This window comes from Rhinichthys klamathensis, unplaced genomic scaffold (genome assembly GCF_029890125.1).
Source record: "Rhinichthys klamathensis goyatoka isolate OS25496 unplaced genomic scaffold, OSU_Roscu_1.1 h1tg000446l_1, whole genome shotgun sequence".
Taxonomy (NCBI): Eukaryota; Metazoa; Chordata; class Actinopteri; order Cypriniformes; family Leuciscidae; genus Rhinichthys; species Rhinichthys klamathensis.
The window spans coordinates 1,147,764-1,168,545 of record NW_026606941.1 but is presented as its reverse complement, the minus strand read 5'-3'; the positions used below and the strand labels follow the sequence as shown (position 1 = coordinate 1,168,545).

The following is a 20,782-nucleotide window of genomic DNA, read 5'->3' as shown; positions in this document are numbered from 1 at the left end:
CTGAATGTGAGCTTGCAGTCGATTGTAAGGGGCAAGGTTTAGGCAGACTAAATGAAGTCTGGCAAATGTCATTAAGAAGAAATCTGTCGATCTCACCAGAAGATGTATTTTATAAAAAAAATCATGGTCAATAATGATAAAAAAAAAAAAATCAGCATGCATGTATCGTTAACAAGATCAATAACATTTAGACATGTACATGTTTTTATTGTTTAAAAATGTTAGTATGTTGAAATTAACATTACCCTAGATTAAAAAAATTGCATTTTGTGTTCATTATACGTAATGGGACAATGTTAATGAATTGAACGTTATTAACTGCAACCGAATAAATATCTATAAAATGTCTATGTATAAAATCTGTACTGTAAATGTGTAACTTTTAAAAGTGCAAGTGTTTCTTTGCATTGACAAAATGTGTAAAAACTGCTGTCAAATGTCAAAAGAGGACACTTTTAGTATCGGTGTAATAGAGCCCACTGAGTTATATGGTTCCTGAAAATGTTTGTTGAGTCATATGAGTGTAAATCATCTAGTATGATTGTAGTCTCTGAAGCGGTTGCATCTGTCATCCCGTGGCTGTTCCAGGCGTTATCCTGCGTATATGTGTGTAGGACTTCCTGAGAGTCACACTACCATGGTGAGATACTCCACGTGGAAGCACGCACTCCTCAGTCAACTTGTTTGCCTCCGGGTTCCAGCAAAGAACGGTAGCAATCACCTCGTTCTTGTCGTCTCGGCCACCAGTGATGAAGAGCTTGTTATTGCAGGCAGCAATGCCACAGCTGGCCCTCTCACAGCCCAGCTGGATTATCAGCGTCCAGGAGTCTTCAAGAGGACTGTAGGAGTACAAGGCCTTCATCGCTCCACCTTTATTTTAAAGCAAGTAACAGTTCAATCATCAGAGCATTGCAGTAATCTCAGCTGAGTAGTTTTTTGGTATTTTTCAAGCTCTAACATCAAGACCAAAAAATGTAAAAGGTACAAACCAACAACAAATATGGCGTCCTTAAAGGTCACTGCATTTGTGCATTTGGCCTCAGTTGGCATTGGGCATTTTAAGCTCCATTTATTTGATCGGGAATCAAAGCTTTGCATGTTGTTTGTGGCTAGTTTGCCATTGGGGCCTCCACCTATCACAAAGATGCATTTGTCATAGCTGGCAGCAGAGAAGGAGCTTACACTCAGCATGAGAGGCGCTGCCTGGAAAGAGAATAAAACCTCATAAAAATAAAACCTCAACTCGTGATTTGTAATGAAAATGTCTGTATATATAGCCTGGTTAAAACCAGACCATTCTCAGTTGTAACTGAGTTATGGTCTGGCAAAGCGTCATAGACAAATATTTCCAGAGGGGCGTCACCAACGGACGTCGTGGATAGACCTAAAACCAGAGCCATGGAGAGCTAAAACCAATCCTAGCGATTAAGGAGATGACGTATGCAGAGCGGCGGAAACATCTCCGAGTGTTGTTCTTTGCTCGGTTTGTAACAAAAAGGAAACGTTCAAATCGCTTAAAACAGACGCGATAGCTGATTCGAACGAGTGATGTTCGACGGCGGCATTCATCTTTGTAATGTAGGCTAAAATCTGCTTCAAAATCCCAGCGCTGTCGTCATCGTGTAAAGCCCGCCCCAACGTTTCTGATTGGTGCCGCGATTTCGACGGATTGGAAATAGGCTTGAATGAGCTCTTTGCCAGACTAACTTTCAGAGCAAATCTAAATTTGCCGGAAGTTGTCTGGGTTTTCCCAGGCTACTGTATATATGGAATAACCATCATAAATCCACTGAAAAGTTATGATTCAGACAACGATTCAATATTGAATGGCTAAGACTTTTAAATGGACTTTTATAGTGGATGTTTACATGACCTGTCCTGAGATAAATATTATTAATGCATATACACTGCCCCAAACCTTTGAATGTTAGTGCATCCCAGTTTCCACAAAAATATTAAAGCTGCAGTCCGTAGCTTTTCCTCTTTGTCGCCATCTCTCTGTTCGAAATCTGTAACTGCAGTGATTCGCGGAATTATCATCTTTACATGGGTTGTAAATCGGCATGAAACAGCGCGGATGAACACAGTGTTTTGAGGCGAGTGCTGCTGTCAGTCACCGCGCTGTGTGGATACTGTCATACAGAATCACAGATTCACTTTTTGAAAGTTTGACCAACATAAGAATTTTCATAAGAAAATGTCTTCTGAACAAGTAAGTAAAATCCATTTTTGTTCAGACCAACTAAGGGGGAAAAAGCATTCGACATGATAAGCTTCGTTAGATTTAATCAACGCGATTTACAGCAACCGTGCAAATTATAGCCTACTTTGTTCTCAAATTGTTCATGTTAACAACATCAGCATTGCGTGACTAATGTTAAATTTAATGTGTTTTATGGTTACCTGTGTAGTTCAGAATTCATATTCTCCATAATAGCAAAACGAGAAAGGCACAACAAAGGAAACTCCATAACTGTGTGAATTAAGAAAACGTACTGTTACACGATTGAACTATTGAAATGTCTTACTTGTTCAGCAGAAAAAGGCCGTCTCTTCTTCCGTTTTGAACCCCTTCAAAACACGGAGTTCACGCACTTTTCAAAAGCCCCGCCGATGTTTAAATCCTTGTGTTCGCATGAGACGGTTTCTTTTTCTTTCTCTAGCCACCTTAAATCCGAAGTACGAAGTCTTTTGGGTTTTATAACTGCTGAATCTCCAGTTGACACTGATGATTGTTGTTTGGATCTTTCTGGATGCCATAAGTTTAATCATGCAAAGTGCTGCGAGAAAAGCCTATACATCTAAACATCTCGTCACGCGCAGTATAGCCGGCTAGCCGAAACTCCTTCTTTATGTGTACGGGTGTGACGTAATGACGCAAAGACATGCTCGAATTTCCCGCGGAAACCCACCAGTACCACTGGAATTAAAATCATTATTATAAGCTAACCGTTTTGAATCTAGCTATGGCAAGCAGATAGTTTTGACCACTGGCAGAATATGTTTTTTTTTATATAACTATTTTGGATTATTTTTAACTTAAAAAAGTTACGGACAGCAGCTTTAAGCAGCAAAAACTATTTTCAACATTGATAAAAATATAAAATGTTTCTTGAGCACCAAATCATATTAGAATGATTTCTGATAGATCATTCCACACTGAAGACTGATTAATAGTCATCAATTGAATGCACCCTTGCTTTAAATATTGAAAATGATCATTCCACACTATATGATCATATATCATATTTATATATTGTGGTAATGACTAAAAAACACTCTTTCGGTGAGATTCATTAAAAATGAAAAGGTATGTTTTACTACTGGGACTGCAAAAGGCCTGTAGTTACAGAATTGCCCATACCAAATATTTACCGAATATTTGTCTTCAGAACTCACCTCTGTCCAGCAGTTATGAAATGGATCATAGGCTTCAACACTGTTCAATCTCTGAGTTCCATCAAAGCCACCCAAAACATACACCTTTCCTCCAACAACAGCCATTTTGTGTCTCCAGCGTCCTGTGCCGAGGTACTCTATCTGGATCCATTTGTTTAGTGATGCATTATACTTCCACACATCATGCAATGTTTCCTTGCCACCTGTTTTAAATTGAAAATAATTTTTTTGTTTTTACAATTTTTGTTTTTACAAATTTCTTGCACATCAGCGTCCATGCAAATAAGCAAACTACATAGTTACTGTCACTTCTCAGTGAGACAGTGGGATGTACCGATTCTCACCCGATATGTAGACTTCGTTTCTGAAAGTGACACACGCAAACTCCACCCACTTCTTATTTTCATTCTCAGATTCCATCTCCGTGTTTGGAAGTTTTGCGACCTCTAAGCGGCTCCTGCGTAGTGGGTCAAGACAGGTCACTTCAGATACAAACTTCTCTTCCTTTGTGCATCCTCCAATGATCATAAACACCTCCGACTGGAACTCCCGCACTCTTGGTTTGGTGCGCTCTGAGATCACCTATAAACCAAGAGGATTTAAGTTCTCAGTTGATGCAAAATATTTTAGAGGGTATGAAAGGTTTTATTTTGGTGACTGGTAGGCCTGAAATGTAGGTTTTCATGTCTTGGGAAGATTTTTTTTTTAAAGATTTTCCGATTAATTCTTTCCTATGTAAGCAAAGTGGACATTATGAAGTAAATATGCCCAAATTGATTGCTAAGTCAGAATCGAATCTTGGGAATCAAATCAAATACTCCTCCTAAGGACGAAAACCACTTATGAAATACACTTCCTCCAAAAAGGCTTGCAATGCCTTTATGACGCACTGTTATAATTCCCAAGCTTGTATTTCACTTCCTATTTGACTGAACTGTCTTGTGATCACTTCAGCATGACATTAATCATTGAGAAGAAAGGTCACCTTGGTCAAACTAACCTCTTTCCCTGAGAGGTGATAAACCCGGGCCTCCTGCAGCAGTGGGAACACCTCGGCACACTGGCGGATCAGCGGGTCTCCTTCCACCTTTTCTACAAAGTACCATGGGTCCAACAATGGCAGTCGCACATGTGTGAGGACAAGGGGCAGAAGAGCCAGTCTTTCATCCTCACGGGCCCTGACCCAACGTATAACCACGTCAAACACCTGTTCCTCCTCTGTTACCCCCAGGTCATCATGCTGAAGCAGACTGACTAACACATCTGTAGGAAGCTCCAGGATCTCATCATGCTCCACTACTTGAGAGAAGTTTTGGATAATGTAGGCATGGACTTGGGCTTTCAAAGACTCCAGCGAGTGGACGTCAGCTAGATGCAGGATGCCCACACAGTTTTCCGGGTATAGGGCCTCTGCTAAGTAACTGGCACAGGCGTCCACTATACGTGGAAACTGCAAGCATAGATCGAATTTTAGGTCATTATAGAGCATAACATAATTTTTTTATGAATTTACACATTTATGGACATTACCATTACAGAAGTTTGGGGTCAGTACGATTTTTCTTTAAAGAAAGGAATATTGTTATTCAGCAAGGATGCATTAAATTGATCAAAAGCGACAGTAAAAAAAAAAATCATCAAATAATCCTGAAAAAATAAAATAAAAATCAGGGATTCCACAACCTTTTTACAACTTTGATAATAAGAAATATTTCTTGAACACAAAATCAACATATTATTAGAATGATTTCTGAAGGATATGACACTGAAGACTGGGGTTTTGCAATATTACTGTTTTTAGTTTGATCAAGTAAACCAGCTTTATGCTAAATAAGAGACTTTGTTAAGCAACTTGAAGACCTCAAACTTTTGAACAGTATAGAGAACACTATCATCTTCTGTAAAGCACTTTGTAAACATTGTTTTAAAAGGTGCTATATAAATAAAACTGAACTTTTTTCCTTAAATTTATGCTTTAATTGTTTTAATAATCTAAAATAGCCTGATAACAATTTTGGACTTTGCAGCAAATTCAAATTCACCAAATTGCTAGATCAATTATATTTATCAAACATATGACTCCACCCAGTATACCTCTAGATTTGACTACTAAAACTGTTATGAAAAAAATATCCTCTCTGTAAACAATGTTCATTTGCACTTTTTCACTTCCCTGTTACGCTTGGTACATCTGAGGTGGTTTGGATGTCGTCTTCTCCAAAAAACAAAAACCTTACAAAATACCACAAATGCTGCACTGGGGAAGTAAAAAGTGATAGAAATATCACGTGTACCCCAGCACAAACATAACGGAACATACAACTATTATACTTTACAGAGACAGTGTTGCAGATAGGTTATTGCACCATACTAGAAGTCCTGTTAGCATTCACATGGGAAAATATGTTAGAACAAACCTGAAAAAGGCTGGCTGCCTCAAGCATTTTCTGAACATTGTCCTTGGTAATGGTGACTTTGCTGGTGTAAGTGTATTCTAACAGGATACTCATGGTGTCAGCATCAAGGCCTTTAAGATTTACAGTTTCTTCATGTTTTTCTCTCAAGTCATTACAAAACATTGCTCTGTAAAATATAAAAACAAATAGCATAAAAATGAAACTTACTGAGACTTAAAAATCTGTACCTGCACTAGAAACACAATTCTCTTTTTCTTTCTTTCTTTAATTTAAAAAAACAAACAAACTCATTTCTCTGCACATCACATCAAGTGACCTGAATGTGCTACTGGCTGACCTGAAATAATGACTGGCTGCCGCAAGGACCACGCGATGGCACTGGAAGCTCTGGCCCTGTACGTGGAGACTGACGTCTGTTAAACTGTCCTCCAGCCGAAGACTGTGCAGTCCATCCTGCAGATATCCAGCAAACACAGAGTCTTCAAACATAACATGACCATCTTCCTGGTTCTCTTGCACCGAGCTCTCCAGAATGCTCAGACCCCCTGCTGAAGTTTCTTTCTTGGCAGATGAAGGGCATTCTGAGTTATTCTCTAAAGTATCAGCCATGATCTGGAGTCCCAGAAGCAAACGTTACAGATTTCACCTCTAAATAAAGTTTAACAACATGTGATTACTAGACATCGGCGAATAACTACAGCCTAAAGCTGAATTGTTCTTTCCTGACACGCAAGCTTCCTGTTTTTATAACGGCCTACAAAGAGGAAGTGCTGAAACCTCTCAAATTCAGCTCTGCAACTAGGCAAGTTTCTTGGATTATGCCTGTGATTCTGTCGTCTAAAAGTTCTGTATTTTAAGGGGAAACAGGAAATTAAGGGTAAATATATCATTTCACATGCTTAGGCTACAAAACAGATCTCACTGCTTCATTAACAACATTGAGGAAACAAATCTCCAAATTAACAAAAACCTCACAAAAGATGATTAAACACTACAGGCAGACCAAACAGGATTCATGGTAATACTAACATGAATTTCATTTAGATTTCAGTACCACACCTATCTCTTTTAATTAAGAGGCATAACAGAATGATGCAAGTTTTTGAAATGTACCAGTCAGTGTTAGAGGTTCAACCATTTTTGCTCCAGTTCTTTAATAATAATTTACAAAGGATGTTTTAAGATGTTCATCATCAACAAAAACATTGTATCTCATAGGAAATAAGCAGAAAATAGACAGAAAGTGTATTTACTCAATTGGAATGTCTGAAAGTGTATCTCATCAAAATGTTACGTTAAAAAACAAGTTAAGATTTAACATGCAAAGAATATAGCAAATTCTAAGACAACAACTGAAGACGCATTCAATTCTGGTATTCTGTCAGATTGTTAGTTAAATTGTAAAATACTGTTTACATACACATAAATATAAAACTAGTCAAAAATGTCCTGATTCTTGTTATTTTTTCCCCCCCATTTCTGTATGCTAACCAAAATACATAATATACAAAACGCTTTAATAAACTTTAGGTTTTGGAATAAAAATTTAAAAACAGAAATGGTTCATTTAATTTCAAACAGCAAAATTGTTCTACAAGTAAAGGCAAATAGGTAGTAGGCACAAGGGACAGGTCAATATGAGAGGATGGGATAGATTCAAGTATTACACTCTGGAAGATAAAAAAGTACTTTGTTAGGCCAGAGCTCAACAATACTTAAAACTAATAAAATACAAGAAAATTCAGACAGAAATGCATTAAAATGTTGAGGTACACACTGACCAATGCAATGGTGTCAAACCGTTTACATAAAACACATAAAATGACAGACATCGGTAGAAAACAGTCAGTCGCTCCTCTGGTTTTGTAGCCCCTTCAGGCACATTAAAGGAGAGTTTGGTGTGAGGAGGCAAGACATGGTGATTGTGCAAGTTAGTCGCCCAGGTGGAGATGACTAAGGTCTTCAGGGCTGAATAGCAAAGGTCCTTCACGAGACTAGAAGGGGACTCTGCTGGAGTGATAGAGGTTCTCACAGGAATTGGTCGTGAGAAGGAATCTGGGCATTGGCGCAGTGACAAAGGGCTAGCGGTTACTCTTCATTGCCTCCTTGGAAGCAAGTATAAGGGGAGTGAGGCTGGAAAGAGGCTTTGCCAGCTTGAGGAAAGGATGCTGCATGAGACAAATTAAGGACATTAGTACATTTTCTAGAAGATTACCTAGTCCTCAACATCATCACTTCTCTAACACCTCCATTGTCTATTCCAGGGGTTCAGCCGAACCTCTTAGATGTAAAATATTCACTTGGTGTGCCCCTTGATAATTTAAGTTAATATTTCTATAATTTATTAACAAATTTGCATATTCACACTTCTCTATGACTGTTAATGGTCACATGACATTCCAGTAAACAGATTTATTTATTTAAATGGAATTATTATTAATATTAACTTCATAAAAACAGTCAGAAATGTATTACTGTTGTAAATTGTACTGCAAAGTAAAAAATGAATATTTGATCATTATAAAAATAATTAGGTTTTACACTACAAGTTACGATACTAATGTTTAACTCTTCACTTTCAAACGTTCAAACCCCCGAGCTTATAACATGTTAAATCCTGAGCATTTTTTTTTTTTTTGGCTGAATACAGGTGAAATGCTGCAAACTTCTTTAAACAAAAATGGTGGAAATTATGCAAATGAATATAAGAGAACCTAACGCACATCACAGTCCTAAATGCACGTTAAACTCGAAGCACATGCGTTTTGTGAGAAGCGGCAGTTACTTTAAACCAAGCTGCTGTATGCGTGTAAATTGAACACAGTGCCACACTTTTGCTCCTTACTTGCAAGAGTTCTTTTCCTCCACCTCTCTTCTCCACATCCATCTCGAGGCAGCGGTTTAGGAAGTCTCTAAAAATGGGTGACAGCTTCTCTGGGTTCTGGAGTTCTGGGGTGCCATTAGTAGCGATGAGGTACAGCGCCTGGAGACGAGCATTATCCGTTAATGCAATTAATCTTTTCTTTAAAGTTAAACAATTCACTTGAGCCATCATCGTTAACTACAAAAAGACTTTACAAATGAATTGGTGATGGAGTAATAAATGTACAGGACAAGATTGCCTCACCCTCAGAGGATTCTCATTGAGATAGGGAGGTTCACCCTCTACCATCTCAATGGCCATGATACCCAGAGACCATATGTCCACTTTGGGACCGTAGGCTTTACGTGTGACCACCTCCGGGGCCATCCAGTAGGGAGTTCCTACCATGGTGCTCCTCTTACTTTGCTCAGGGGTGATTTGAGCACAGAACCCAAAATCAGCTAAGAAAAAAAAAGAGAAACAATTTATTAAAAATGTGCTGAAATGATGTAGCCAGGACTTGACAGTAGGATCATGGACTCACTTAGCTTGACAGATCCATCCATTCCTAATAGAACATTGTCACTCTTGATGTCTCGATGGATGACCTGGTTCAAATGAAGGAACTCTAGAGCTTGCAAACACTGTGAAGGAGTCAGACCACAATGCTTAGGCCAACAGTTCAGAAAACAAACAGTTCATATCTCACAACTATGCCAGAAATACTGTACCTCTCTGCAGACAGCAGCAATTTGTGCCTCATCCATGCAGGTTTCTGTTACCACATCGGTCAGAGAGCCTCCAGCAAGGTACTCCATCACCACAAAAAGCTCATCTCCAACCAAGAAGCTACACACATACACAATAAAACAGAAAGCAGATGCTACAATTCTGCCCTACAAAGCAAAAAGGCAGTAACTACGCAGAGTGCAGAACAGAGAAAAATGACTTTAAAGTTATTCTGTCATCCAGCCTAAGTAGTTGTAGGTAGATTATTGGACATGTGGCTGTTTTGTTACTTTATGTTAGCTTATTCTTTGTACATATCAATCCTCATATTTAATTTGATATTTTACCCCTATTTTGCAGTTACTGTATTCTTGCTTTGTATTACTTACCAAAAACGTGGCACCAAACCAAGGAAAAAGGCAGTAACTACAGATTCTCCAAAAACTATTTTGCCACAACTTGGGCTCTGGGTGTGTTAGATACACTGTATTTGAAATAATTGGAACCATTTGGACAACATTTTTTTTTCAACATTTTTGTGTTGCAAAACTAGTGTTGTGGAGCGGGTGTGTTACGGATACGTGGTGTAAATTTTTAGTAATCAAAAATCATGTCTAATTAATTGAAATCATGAAACTTTTATTATAAACTATTATTTAACTTATACAATGTTTTAAAAATATTCTATGAATATTAAAAATAAAATATATTAAAATTCTAATATATTATTAATTACATTTCTTTTAATCATGAAATTAAACAAACATTTTTGGTCAAACAACATGCTGCACAATGAAGCTTTACTGTTAAAATTAAAACATTGAATAAAAATTAAGTTTTAATCTTAATTTATTTAGTGTTAGTATTATTATTACATTGAGACGTTTCTAAATTCTACTGTACAACAGTAATATATTTCTGTCAAGTTAAACCGAACTTTTATTTTGACGGGTTGCCGTGAAGACCTTTGAGTTTCTGTTTATGACAAGACGATAGTTTTTCTCAAATGAAGCGGTTAAATGCTCACAAAGTGACTTTAAGAGCAGATCTAGAGTCTGGAGAGTAAGTTCATGCAGTCGTGTCCTCATATAGGCAAAAAAAACCAGCTCGAGCGTCACACGTGCTTCAGCGCGCGCGTGTGTGTGTGTGTGTGTGTGTGTTAAATGAAACTGTGCGTCGACTGCACCATTTATTCACAGAACATGTAGGATTTTTATTTAAATTGTACTATTATTGGGGTTTAATATTCACACAGTAGTCTATCACGATTTAATTTCAAGTGTACTGAACTGCTATATTGCGAAAATCATAGTAACCGCTAAAGTTAATACATGGAGCTCTTGCACCTTTTTTTTTTTTCTGGAATATTTTTTACATTCTTTCAGGGGAGGGGGGGGGGGGGGGGGGGGTTAGTTTGGTAGGGGAACAATTAGGGGAAGTCAGAAGGGTGAAATCGCAAATGTTAAAATCGTCCCGTGAGGATGCCTGAAAATCAGCTGTGTGTTCACCATGGCAACAGTAACTACACTGCGCAGAAACACGGTTATTTTTTGTTAGGTAAAACATAACAAGAATACAGTAATGGATGTTACTGTACTCTTGCTTTGTTTCACTAGGGCTTTTTGCAGTTACTGTACAAACGACTACCATTTTTCTCCAAAACGACACACATTTGAGATAAGATGTTTTGTCACATAACAAAGGATGCCTTGAATGACATGAAAATGATAATAACTCATTTTTGACCAAAACTGCCTTTTTGCTTTGTAGGGCAGAATAGATGGCTGGATTGGAAACATATGCACAAAATAACATTTCTTTAAAGGTTGTAACTACCTGTCTACGAAGTTGACAATGTTGGGGTTCTTCATCTCCTTCATCACCAGGATCTCATTGATGATCAGCTCCTTCTTGGGCTGCTTCTGTAGGTTGATCTGCTTAATGGCCACCTATGAAAACACATCACTGTCAGTTCACTTGGCCTATTTCAACTAACTGAGGAAGGCCAAAATTTACTTCAAACAGTTCAATTGTTCAGAAAAAAAATCACAGTGGTCCATTTACTGGTAATTCTGTGTGATTAATTATAATTAATACACTACTATCAAAAGGTTGTGGTCATTAAGATTTTTTAAAATGTTTTTGAAAAAAGTATCTTATGTTCACCAAGGCTGCATTTATTTGATCAAAACTATAGTAAAAACAGTACTATTGTGAATTATTATTACAATTTAAAATAACTGTTTTAAAATGTAATTTAATCCTGGCACTGAATTTTCTGCATCTTTACTCCAGTCTTCAGTCATATTCTAATATGATGATTTGCTGCTCAAGAAACGTTTCTTAGTATGATCAATGTTAAAGCTGCAGTCCATAGCTTTTTTGGGGTTAAAAATGATCCAAAATACATATTTGAGAAAATACATAACCAGCCAGTGTTCAAAACTATCTGCTTGCCTTAGCTCGATTCAAAGCGGTAAGCTTGTAATAATGTTTTTTATTCCTGTGGTTCTGGTGGATTTCCGCGGGAGATTCGAGCATGTCTTTGCGTCATCACATCTGTACACATAAAGGAGGAGTCTCAGCTACTATAAGCTATATTGCGTGTGAGAATGTTGGAGGTGGAGATTTATAGCCTTTTCTCACAGCACTTGATATAATTAAACTTATTAATTTGATGGCGGATCCAGAAAGGTTCAAACGACAATCACCAGTGACAACTGACAACCCGTTGTAAAATGCCAAAGACTTCGTTTGGACTTCGGAGTGGCTACAGAAAAAAAGAGACTGCAACCGGCCCATGCGAAAACAAGGATACATATCGGAAGGACATAACATGTAGACATAACATACTTCCAAAAAGAATAATCTGTGATTCTGAATGTCAGTATCCACACCGGAGCGGTGACTGACAGCCTCACAGTCTCCTCAAACATTGTGTTCATCCGCGCTGTGCCGTGTCGAGGGTGTTGAAGTACAACTCACGTAAAGTTGACAATTCCACGAATGACTGCAATTGCAGATTTCGAACAGAGGTGGCGACAAAGAGGAAAAAACGCCGGACTGCAGCTTTAATAAAACTGTAATATATTTTGTGGAAACCGCGATGCTCGTTTCCATGATTTTTTGATGAATAGAAACGAAAAGCATTTATTTGAAATATAAATCTTTTACAACATTATACATGTCTTTACTGTTACTTTTGATCGGTTTAATGCATCATTACTGAATAAAATAATTATCATCTCTTAAAAAGTATATTGTACTGATCCCACACTTTTGTAGTAGTGTAAATAAACAGCCCCAACCTGTATTTTTTAAGGGCTTTTCTCAGCAAATACCGATATAAGCAAATCATTTGATTGACTATACAACATATGTCATTTGTTGGATTTACTTTTTTTTCTAAATTGAAGAGAACAAAATACCTCTTGGCCAGTAGCAACGTCAATGGCTGTGTACACCGTACCAGACGCACTGTAAAGAGACAACATTCAACTGAAGCAATAAAAATAATCAACTATAAAATAAAGAATAATCAACTGTTTTTGTGATACAGACTGACAGATAGAAAGTAAAACTTCCAATATGACAATAAATCATTAAATATATTTACCCTTGTCCAATTTTTTCGTATCTTGTGTATTTTTTCTTGGGGTCTCCAATACTGACAATGGTCCCTAAAATCAATCACAACACAGTTAGCATTCTGCTAACTTGCTACAGTGGAAATAAGAATAGTAATGTTATGTTGAGCATCTGTAATGATTAGTAACCATCAAAAACATACTAAGTTTCTCCATAATCTCCTCATCGGTCATCTTGCCCTTGTTGCCCTTCTTCTGTTTGTCTCCAGCTTTGGATCCATCTGTCTCCAGAGCGGCAGCAGGTGCAGGAATGGGATCGATGACCGAACGAGTGTATACCTATCCAGACAACAAAGACACCAACAATATGGCGATCACTCAAAAACCAAGTACAAACTGAAAAAAGAATGAATACCGTCTAAATCAAAAACATGAATCTATATAAACATAATATGACAGAAACTGTGTGATGAGACTGCAAAGTTCCTGTCCACTCACAGATATGGTATGATTTGGACGTGGTGCTACAACTGGGGGCAGGGCTTCATCATCGTCATCATCATCAGGGTCCTTGACTGGTGATTGCTCTGAGCCTTTTTTTGCTGGTGGTCCATCTTTATCTGAAATCAAGGGGAACAAATTCAGTATAGGATAAACTCGAATACAGTTGGAGTGGGCGTATATTCATGGACTCATTTACCTGTAAAACTGAGGTATTTCTGCCTGCTGTTGCCTGTTGAGTCGTAGAATTTGAGCACATCCAGCACAGCCTGAGGGTTTTTCTTCTGCTCGGATTTCGTGATGTTGGAGGTCTGCAGCAGCCGAGCCCACTGCTCTGGCATGCCCTGGGACAGAGAAAGGAGAAAGATAAAGAAAATGGAATGCAAAAAGAAAGTAAGGGCCCATCTAATAATTTGATTAATTAAAATTCAGGAGGCAAATCAAATCAGTGGACTATGACAGACAGGAGACAAATGGTCACACAATTCGATCTAGGCAATTGAATTGGAAATTCCTTCCAGCATTTGATGGATTAAGACAGGCCAGGGGCAGCATGGGTAAATTGCACCAGAGGAATATTTGAGTATGTCTCACTCACAGTAAACTCCCCCGTGACAGAATCGAAGCCCACATGTATGGTGTGCTCAAAGTCTGAAGGGTTAGAAATCTCTGGACGCTCCTTATCCTTGTCTTTTTTCCGTCCTTCAAAAGAAAAGATGGTTGTGGTTAGATAATTCTGGTCACTGGCAAAATGACAGATTCCAGTGGACAATTTTACAATAAATGAACCTAAGTCCGGGATGAGCCTGTGTACAAAAATATGATAAATTACAACATACAAAAGAAAAGTAAATTAAAGGAATGTGCCGAGTACAATACAAGTTGAACTCTATAGTCACCATTTGTCGAATCAATTTGTGCTGCCGACCACATAAAATACTTGCCCGTCAGTTTTTTAACAATGAAAGTAAACAGTCTTCCAGTGGGCGCCGGTGGTTACAAAACCCCTGTGTATAGACAAGTGTTCCAGTAAACTAAGAACAACATTCTCATCTGTTTGTTCTTTGTGATAAGGCATAAAGGCAATATAATAACGCACCCTGACTCAACAAACCGATCTGTGGAAATGAGCCAGACAGGGTCATAAAATGTGTATGGAAGTGTCAGTTCAGTCCAGATGCAAGTTAACTTGCTAAATTTGGATATTATATGCATATGGTAGTAAATTCTTGTGAAAAATAGAACATGGAAAACTGTACTTCTTGAAAATGAACAGAAAGCAAGCCTCTAAACAGCTGTGGAACACCACAGCTTCCCTTTGGATTAAATATTTGCTTTTCAAATTAAATTACAAAAATGAATTATCACAAGGTAAGACTTGACGACGATATTTTGTTGTTCATTTGTATAACAGCACTTTTCCAATGGGTGACGAATACGTGTGCATTTAGATGCTTCACACGCAAATATAATAACGCTGGCTTGGTGTGGTTATATTATAGGCTGCAGCACATATTGATAGTGAATGAATGAATGAATGAGGAATGAATAGTAAAATGTGGTGTTACATGGGGTAGTAAAGAAAGAAAAAATTGGGAATGCCTATCAAAATGACTTGTGTTTTTCACGAGTCTCTGTCTTCAAGTCCAAGTAAAGTCTCGAGTCAATTGTTCACGAGTCCAAGTCAAGTAATTTTTTTGATTTTTGGATTAAAATATCCAAAAAACACACAAAAAAAGTTGCTTTGCAATGATATGTATTGTGAAATGCACTACACAAATAAATATAAAATGAAATTTGACCAAGTAAAACATCGCTGCTTTACCCCACAAATTTAATTCGTTATTTAATTTGTATGAATAATTCAGCATGTGGCTGTTTCATTAGAATGATAAAAAAAAGAATGTGAATTTAAGTGATCAAACGTAACTGCTACAAAGTTTAAGTTCAGTTAAATAAATTCAATAACATTACAATATTTCAAAATAATCACTAAAAATGTATTTGCTGAGAAAAGCCCACAATAAATCTTTATAATTGGAAATTTGTATACAGGTTGGGACAATGCATAAAAAAAATAAATAAAAAAAAACTAATTAACTAAGTTGAATTGAAACCTCATTAAACAGACAAAAATGAATAACAAGTTAATCTGCTTATAACCACAATCCTACTGCAAATAACAACAATAACAACTTGTTAAATCTGAATAACAATAAATAACAATATAATCAAGGAAGACATAATAGAAGTACTTTATTAAGTAATTTTTTGTGCCTTACAGAACTTTTTTGAGTTTTTTTTTTTTGTGGTATTCAACACAAATGCTGTTTTGTATTGACCCCATACCTTTCTCTGCTGAGAATATGGATATGATCTTGTTGCGGGGCTTGTCCCTCTTCTCCTCAGGGACGGTCGGCAGGGGTTTAGAGCTGGGGTTTGTTGACATACTGTCCTTGATGCCGGTGCTAAAGGTGCTGCTCATTCTGACTGGGGGGGCAGGGGGTTTGTCCTCCAGCTCTCCGTTGTCAGACATGACAGGGAAACACACTCAGAGGGGTTATTGGGTTTCAGAGGTCAACCTGCAGAGGGCGGCAGAGAAACAAACATCTTAGCTGATAAATGAATTGTTGTAAAAGGAAAGAATTACAGATAACGGGACATGTGTATGGCTATTTTTGCAAGAGATTTTTATCAGTGCACATCAGTTTCATCTGTGACTCTCACTAGCAGAATACAAGCAAAATAAGCAAACCGGCCAAGGCTGGTCGTCCAATGATGTGCTGCTCAAAATGCACATAAAAACAATGTAACTATTTCAGTAAAATCTCAGAAGAACTATTTCTGAATTTTATTGTACAGACCTTTTATAAAAGCTTTCCTACCACCACAATGGCCACACCAAGAGTCTGCTAAAATAGTGCTGCTAAAGCAAAACAGCTGCTACTGTGCTACAAAAACAGACAGTCAACAAGTTATCATGGACAGAGAGAGGCTGTGTCTCAAGTTCTGCTAGCTGCCTGTTTTTTGAGAAGTGCAAACAATGTCCACCGCTGTGTGAAAGTCACTGATACTTTTTGGAGACTTCACTGTCTAGCAGCTGTGAGCTAGCTTAGCATTGCTATCCTAGAGAGTTCTAGCAAGTCATTCGTTCAAATGAAAGTGCTGAGGTTTTCAATTCAAAGTGCAAGTCTGCACAACAGGATGTCTTGCTAAGGATGACTGTGTGACATAAGCTCAATCAAATCTAGTGAGCTTTGCTACCTTGCTGTCAATTGTCTATCATAGAATCTTAACCAAAATGGAACCTCGTCATAACTAATTTGCTGTCTTCTACATATGCAGCAAACACACAAATAGTGATCCTCATGTGAAGTATACGGGAAACTTGACTCGATACATGGCACATACAAGGACAAAATAAATACTTTCAGTACTGAATTAAATATGTTGTCTATACATTTTTCTTGCCTCAGTCTGCCAGTATTTTCACTGAGGTAGTCACAATGGATTACGTGTTTGCCTTCTCTGTGAAGGATATGATACAATACTGATTAGATTTCTGGGGATCTCCAGTTGGGGCCACAAAAAGGTTCTAAGGAAAATTTTAGAGTATTTTTAAAGGAGTAGTTCACTTTAAAATGAAAATTACCCCATAATTTACTCACCCTCAAGCCATCCTAGGTGTATGACTTTCTTCTTTCAGACAAATACAATCAGAGTTATATTAATAAACACTCTGACACTTCCGAGCTTGATAATGGCAGTGGATTGCAACCATCAGTTTGAAGCTCAAAAAAGTGCATCCATCCATCATAAACAAACTCCACACGGCTCCGGGGGCTCTTAAAAAGCAATATAAAGGCTCTTCTGAAGCAAAGCGACGAGTTTGTGAGTTTTTTAGAGTAAAATAACTAGATATTAGTTAGCTAACTAGCTATTATTATAACTCAGATTGTATTCACCTGAAAGAAGAAAGTCATATACACCTAGGATGGCTTGAGGGTGAGTAAATCATGGGGTAATTTTCATTTTAAAGTGAACTACTCCTTTAAGGTCTGTCAAAGTTAACTGTAAAACTACCTCTGAACAATATTTATTGTGAAAAGTGCTCTACAAAGAAAGTACATTTGAATGGAATTGAAAACAATTCTCTAAGTTACGCACTGAAATTTGGGCAAGCAGAAATATTTAGTTGAAACAGCAAAAAAAAAAAAAAAAGGTTTTCTGTCTAAATTGTTTTGGAGGGTCGAAATCATTGACTGAAACAGTGCTTTTCTGATGACATATTTCGAATGTTTCAGCATCTATTAGCAATATTTGGAAAATTTGTTCAGCTGAAATATCAAGAGGTCACTTTCCAACAACTTATCTGTGAACACGAGGCTCTATACAGCAACAGCACAGAGTTTGATTACCCACGTTTATTTACAGAAACTTTATGTTTCAAAATTTGACTGTTGTAAGCACAATTATGATGCCTTAAAATTCAGTTTAAATCACTAAATTTTGAAAAAGAGGTGAATATAACAGTGTGTTTCTCCCTGGCCTGAATCTTTATCTATAAACATTTCAAATTTCTGCTAGTAAGGAAGAGAATTTTGTTCAGTAACTTAATAGAAAACCTCATCAGGTGTGTGTGGCACTGGCCTCAAAGATGTTTTCATCACCAGTCAGTCAAGTGACAAGTCTGGTTAGAAATCAGTGCCATCATGCGGCTGTCTGCATCCTCTCCGCCCCTGTCATCAACATGTCCAAATAAGGTAAAATCCTGTCTCACCTTATGAGGTCAATACAGCAAATCATGTGCAACTTAACCTCGACGTAACCACAATGTCTTCCTGTTTGACAGCACAGTTTGACTGTGCATTGTTTTCACACAGCAAATGACTTATACCTGATTGATAACAACTGCAGAAAGACAAAAGAGAATGTGACGAGTTTTTAGGTTTAATGAATCTGAGAATGACTAATTTGTATGTTCTAATGAGCGATTGCTCCACGCAGCCATGCTTATACACTTTCGAGTTTGTTCTGAAACAATTTTACCTGAACTATAACAAAGATATTTCTGAAGAGTTGAGAACTATTACACAAGTATTGCATGATCTTAGAGTAACACTTGTGAGCCAGTTCCTGATTCCCTAAAGAAAAAACATGGGCAGAATAAAGATCAGTGCGAGAAAATTCTCAGAAGAAAATTCTCATATACTGAATAGCATGCATTGTGACACCAATCTAATGAAAAAAAATATATATATTTTGCAAAACAAAAACCATGAGCTTGAGATAGAAATCCCTGAATCAATCTGAATGCAGAAAGACACCATAAATACATCAGGTCAAACAGCAAAAGTCTAAATTAATTCAATTCATTGCTTTTGGAGCACGATCAGTTTAAAAGAGCTTTTTTTTCAAGCTACCGCCATACATTTCAGCTTGTAAGAAGGGGGCATTATCAACACTAAAACTCAAAAAGATCAAGGAAAAAGGATGCAATTAGATTCCAGTGCCACCACCACTATAACACCATCTCATCTCACCCTGAAGAACCCCGATGGAAAGATCCAGCTGATGTCCCTGGCTCTGCTCTGGCACACTCCTGAGACATTGAAGGTCTTCTGTATGGTGTCCACAAGTCTATTTTCTCTCTGCATTTCCACTAAAGTGAGCCGAGAGAGAGGCGTGTTGATGCAGGCATGCTTCATTCCACAGTGCGAGTGCAGTCATGCCTTTGTGCTGCACATTGCTATAGTGATGTTCCACCCTTCAGGCTTGATGTTAGGCCCGACAGCAGAGATATTTGACCGGACATACCTTTACACACCACTGACTCTCGCTCTGAGAAACTACCGCCGTTACACAATGAATCACAAATGTATCAGGATTATGCGAGGTGTTTTAGGAGCTTAAATAGAGAGCGCTTTCACCCCCACATACCTATGGAAGAGGATCTGAAAAGAAAGATCTCTTGTTTAAAGCATTCAGTTTTGAGCAATGCTATACAGACTCTCGCAGATTTCAGTAATACATTTTCCAAGGAATTTAATTTGGTCTTAACTTGCCTTTTTAAGTAATGACAGTGATTTGGAGATGGGTGTGACTCTCTCCAGTGTTTTATAGGCTCAAACGCACTTCTCTATGGTTCATTTCATGAGGTATTTTTTTCCAACTTGGGAGTCAGTGTTTTGTTTCTGCATCAAAAATGGTTAGTCTAGCGCTTGTGAATCTTACAGCCTCGAGCTACTGATTCCACAACCATTTCTTCTAAGCCATACATAATCTCAGGGCTCCATTAAAACAAACTACTTTTTACACAAATTACAAGATTTGTCAAACTGGACAATAACTTTATCCTAATGCTGTTGTAAAACCTAAACAATCTGCAACTGTAAAGCTGCTTTGAAACAATCCATACTGTTAAATGTGCTTTATAAATGAAGGTGACTTGACGTGATTGAGAAGAGTTCAAGAATGTTTAGTGAATCTTCTTAAGAACGATTGGTCTGTAAATCGGACCCCAAGGCTTGCACTGGGGTTCGTTGTTGCATGCACTGTAAAGATGTAGACAAACTGGATGTCCACAAAACCAAAGGGGACCAGATTATTGTTGGCACAATTTTTTTTTTTTTTTGTATTTATGACATAGGTGCAATCCTCCCCCATTCGGAATTTCAGTAATTATGAAATTCCAACTTGTAAACCGATTTTCTGAATTTTCTTAGAGCTCCGACAGTCCGACATGTACCAACTGATTGCTGCAACGTCATGCAGAACACACAAAATAGCAGCGGCTTCAGCAGTAAAATGTAGTTAAGGAGATATGTAGTACACAATATTTCTGTTTATTACATGGCTTGGTTGAATTCTAATGTAGAATGTGGTCTGTTATTTCTTGATAAAAAGACCGCTGCTAAGTATAACCAAAGTCCTTTTAGGCAAGTCATGCAAATCGGCCGCCATCTTGGCAACGCCTCTGGGCGGCTATTTCGGACTAACAAGACTAGGCTCCTATCTAGATGAATGGGCAGAGAGTCAGAACTGCAGTTTCACTGGTCACCGGGACATAAAAACTGCATGTATAGAAACAGCAGTAAAATATGATAAAAATCGCTGAAAAAGTTTTATGACTTAGTTTGCCCCAAAATAAGGTTTAAAAGGCCTTTTTCCCCACAGGTTATACTTTTACTACGCATGCGCAAGGGTTCTCTCCCTCTATCGTGCGCGCGCTACACAGTTTGAAGCACAGTATGTGCGAGCTCTTGCTCGCTCGCTTTAGATTCCGG

At 37.8% G+C, this 20,782-nt stretch overlaps 2 protein-coding genes across 3 annotated transcripts; both read right to left on the bottom strand.

Moving 5' to 3' along the window:
- Window positions 1–163: 163 nt before the first annotated feature.
- On the bottom strand, window positions 164–6,795 carry klhl6 (kelch-like family member 6). 2 transcript variants are annotated; one of them, XM_056236377.1, is made up of 7 exons: window positions 6,154–6,795; window positions 5,817–5,982; window positions 4,385–4,849; window positions 3,744–3,981; window positions 3,400–3,602; window positions 990–1,203; window positions 164–870 (listed from the first exon to the last, which is right to left on the bottom strand). In XM_056236377.1, exons 1-7 carry the CDS (start codon window positions 6,423–6,425, stop codon window positions 569–571), a joined length of 1,860 nt encoding a protein of 619 aa, XP_056092352.1. In that variant the 5' UTR covers window positions 6,426–6,795; the 3' UTR covers window positions 164–568. The 2 variants fall into 2 exon arrangements, with proteins under 2 accessions (XP_056092352.1, XP_056092354.1); XM_056236379.1 differs by having other exon boundaries at window positions 4,400–4,849; window positions 6,154–6,791.
- A 143-nt stretch (window positions 6,796–6,938) lies between these two features.
- Window positions 6,939–19,366, bottom strand: pak2a (p21 protein (Cdc42/Rac)-activated kinase 2a). The gene is made up of 14 exons (XM_056236380.1): window positions 19,040–19,366; window positions 15,846–16,078; window positions 14,095–14,198; window positions 13,696–13,840; window positions 13,494–13,615; window positions 13,199–13,334; window positions 13,025–13,088; window positions 12,837–12,885; window positions 11,245–11,357; window positions 9,411–9,528; window positions 9,224–9,323; window positions 8,944–9,140; window positions 8,662–8,799; window positions 6,939–7,984 (listed from the first exon to the last, which is right to left on the bottom strand). The coding sequence occupies exons 2-14, from the start codon at window positions 16,030–16,032 to the stop codon at window positions 7,898–7,900; spliced, it is 1,560 nt and encodes a 519-aa protein (XP_056092355.1). The 5' UTR covers window positions 16,033–16,078; window positions 19,040–19,366; the 3' UTR covers window positions 6,939–7,897.
- Window positions 19,367–20,782: the final 1,416 nt, after the last annotated feature.

Coding starts and splice junctions, on each gene's coding strand:
- klhl6 (XM_056236377.1), bottom strand. CDS start 6,425: ATGGCTGATACTTTAGAGAATAACTCAGAATGCCCTTCATCTGCCAAG. Junction 4,850..5,816: donor AGGCAGCCAGCCTTTTTCAG/GTTTGTTCTAAC, acceptor CTATGCTTGCAG/TTTCCACGTATAGTGGACGC. Junction 1,204..3,399: donor TTCATAACTGCTGGACAGAG/GTGAGTTCTGAA, acceptor TTCTCTTTCCAG/GCAGCGCCTCTCATGCTGAG.
- pak2a (XM_056236380.1), bottom strand. CDS start 16,032: ATGTCTGACAACGGAGAGCTGGAGGACAAACCCCCTGCCCCCCCAGTC. Junction 13,089..13,198: donor GGAGATTATGGAGAAACTTA/GTATGTTTTTGA, acceptor GATTGATTTTAG/GGACCATTGTCAGTATTGGA. Junction 9,529..11,244: donor ATTGTCAACTTCGTAGACAG/GTAGTTACAACC, acceptor GTATGTGTGTAG/CTTCTTGGTTGGAGATGAGC.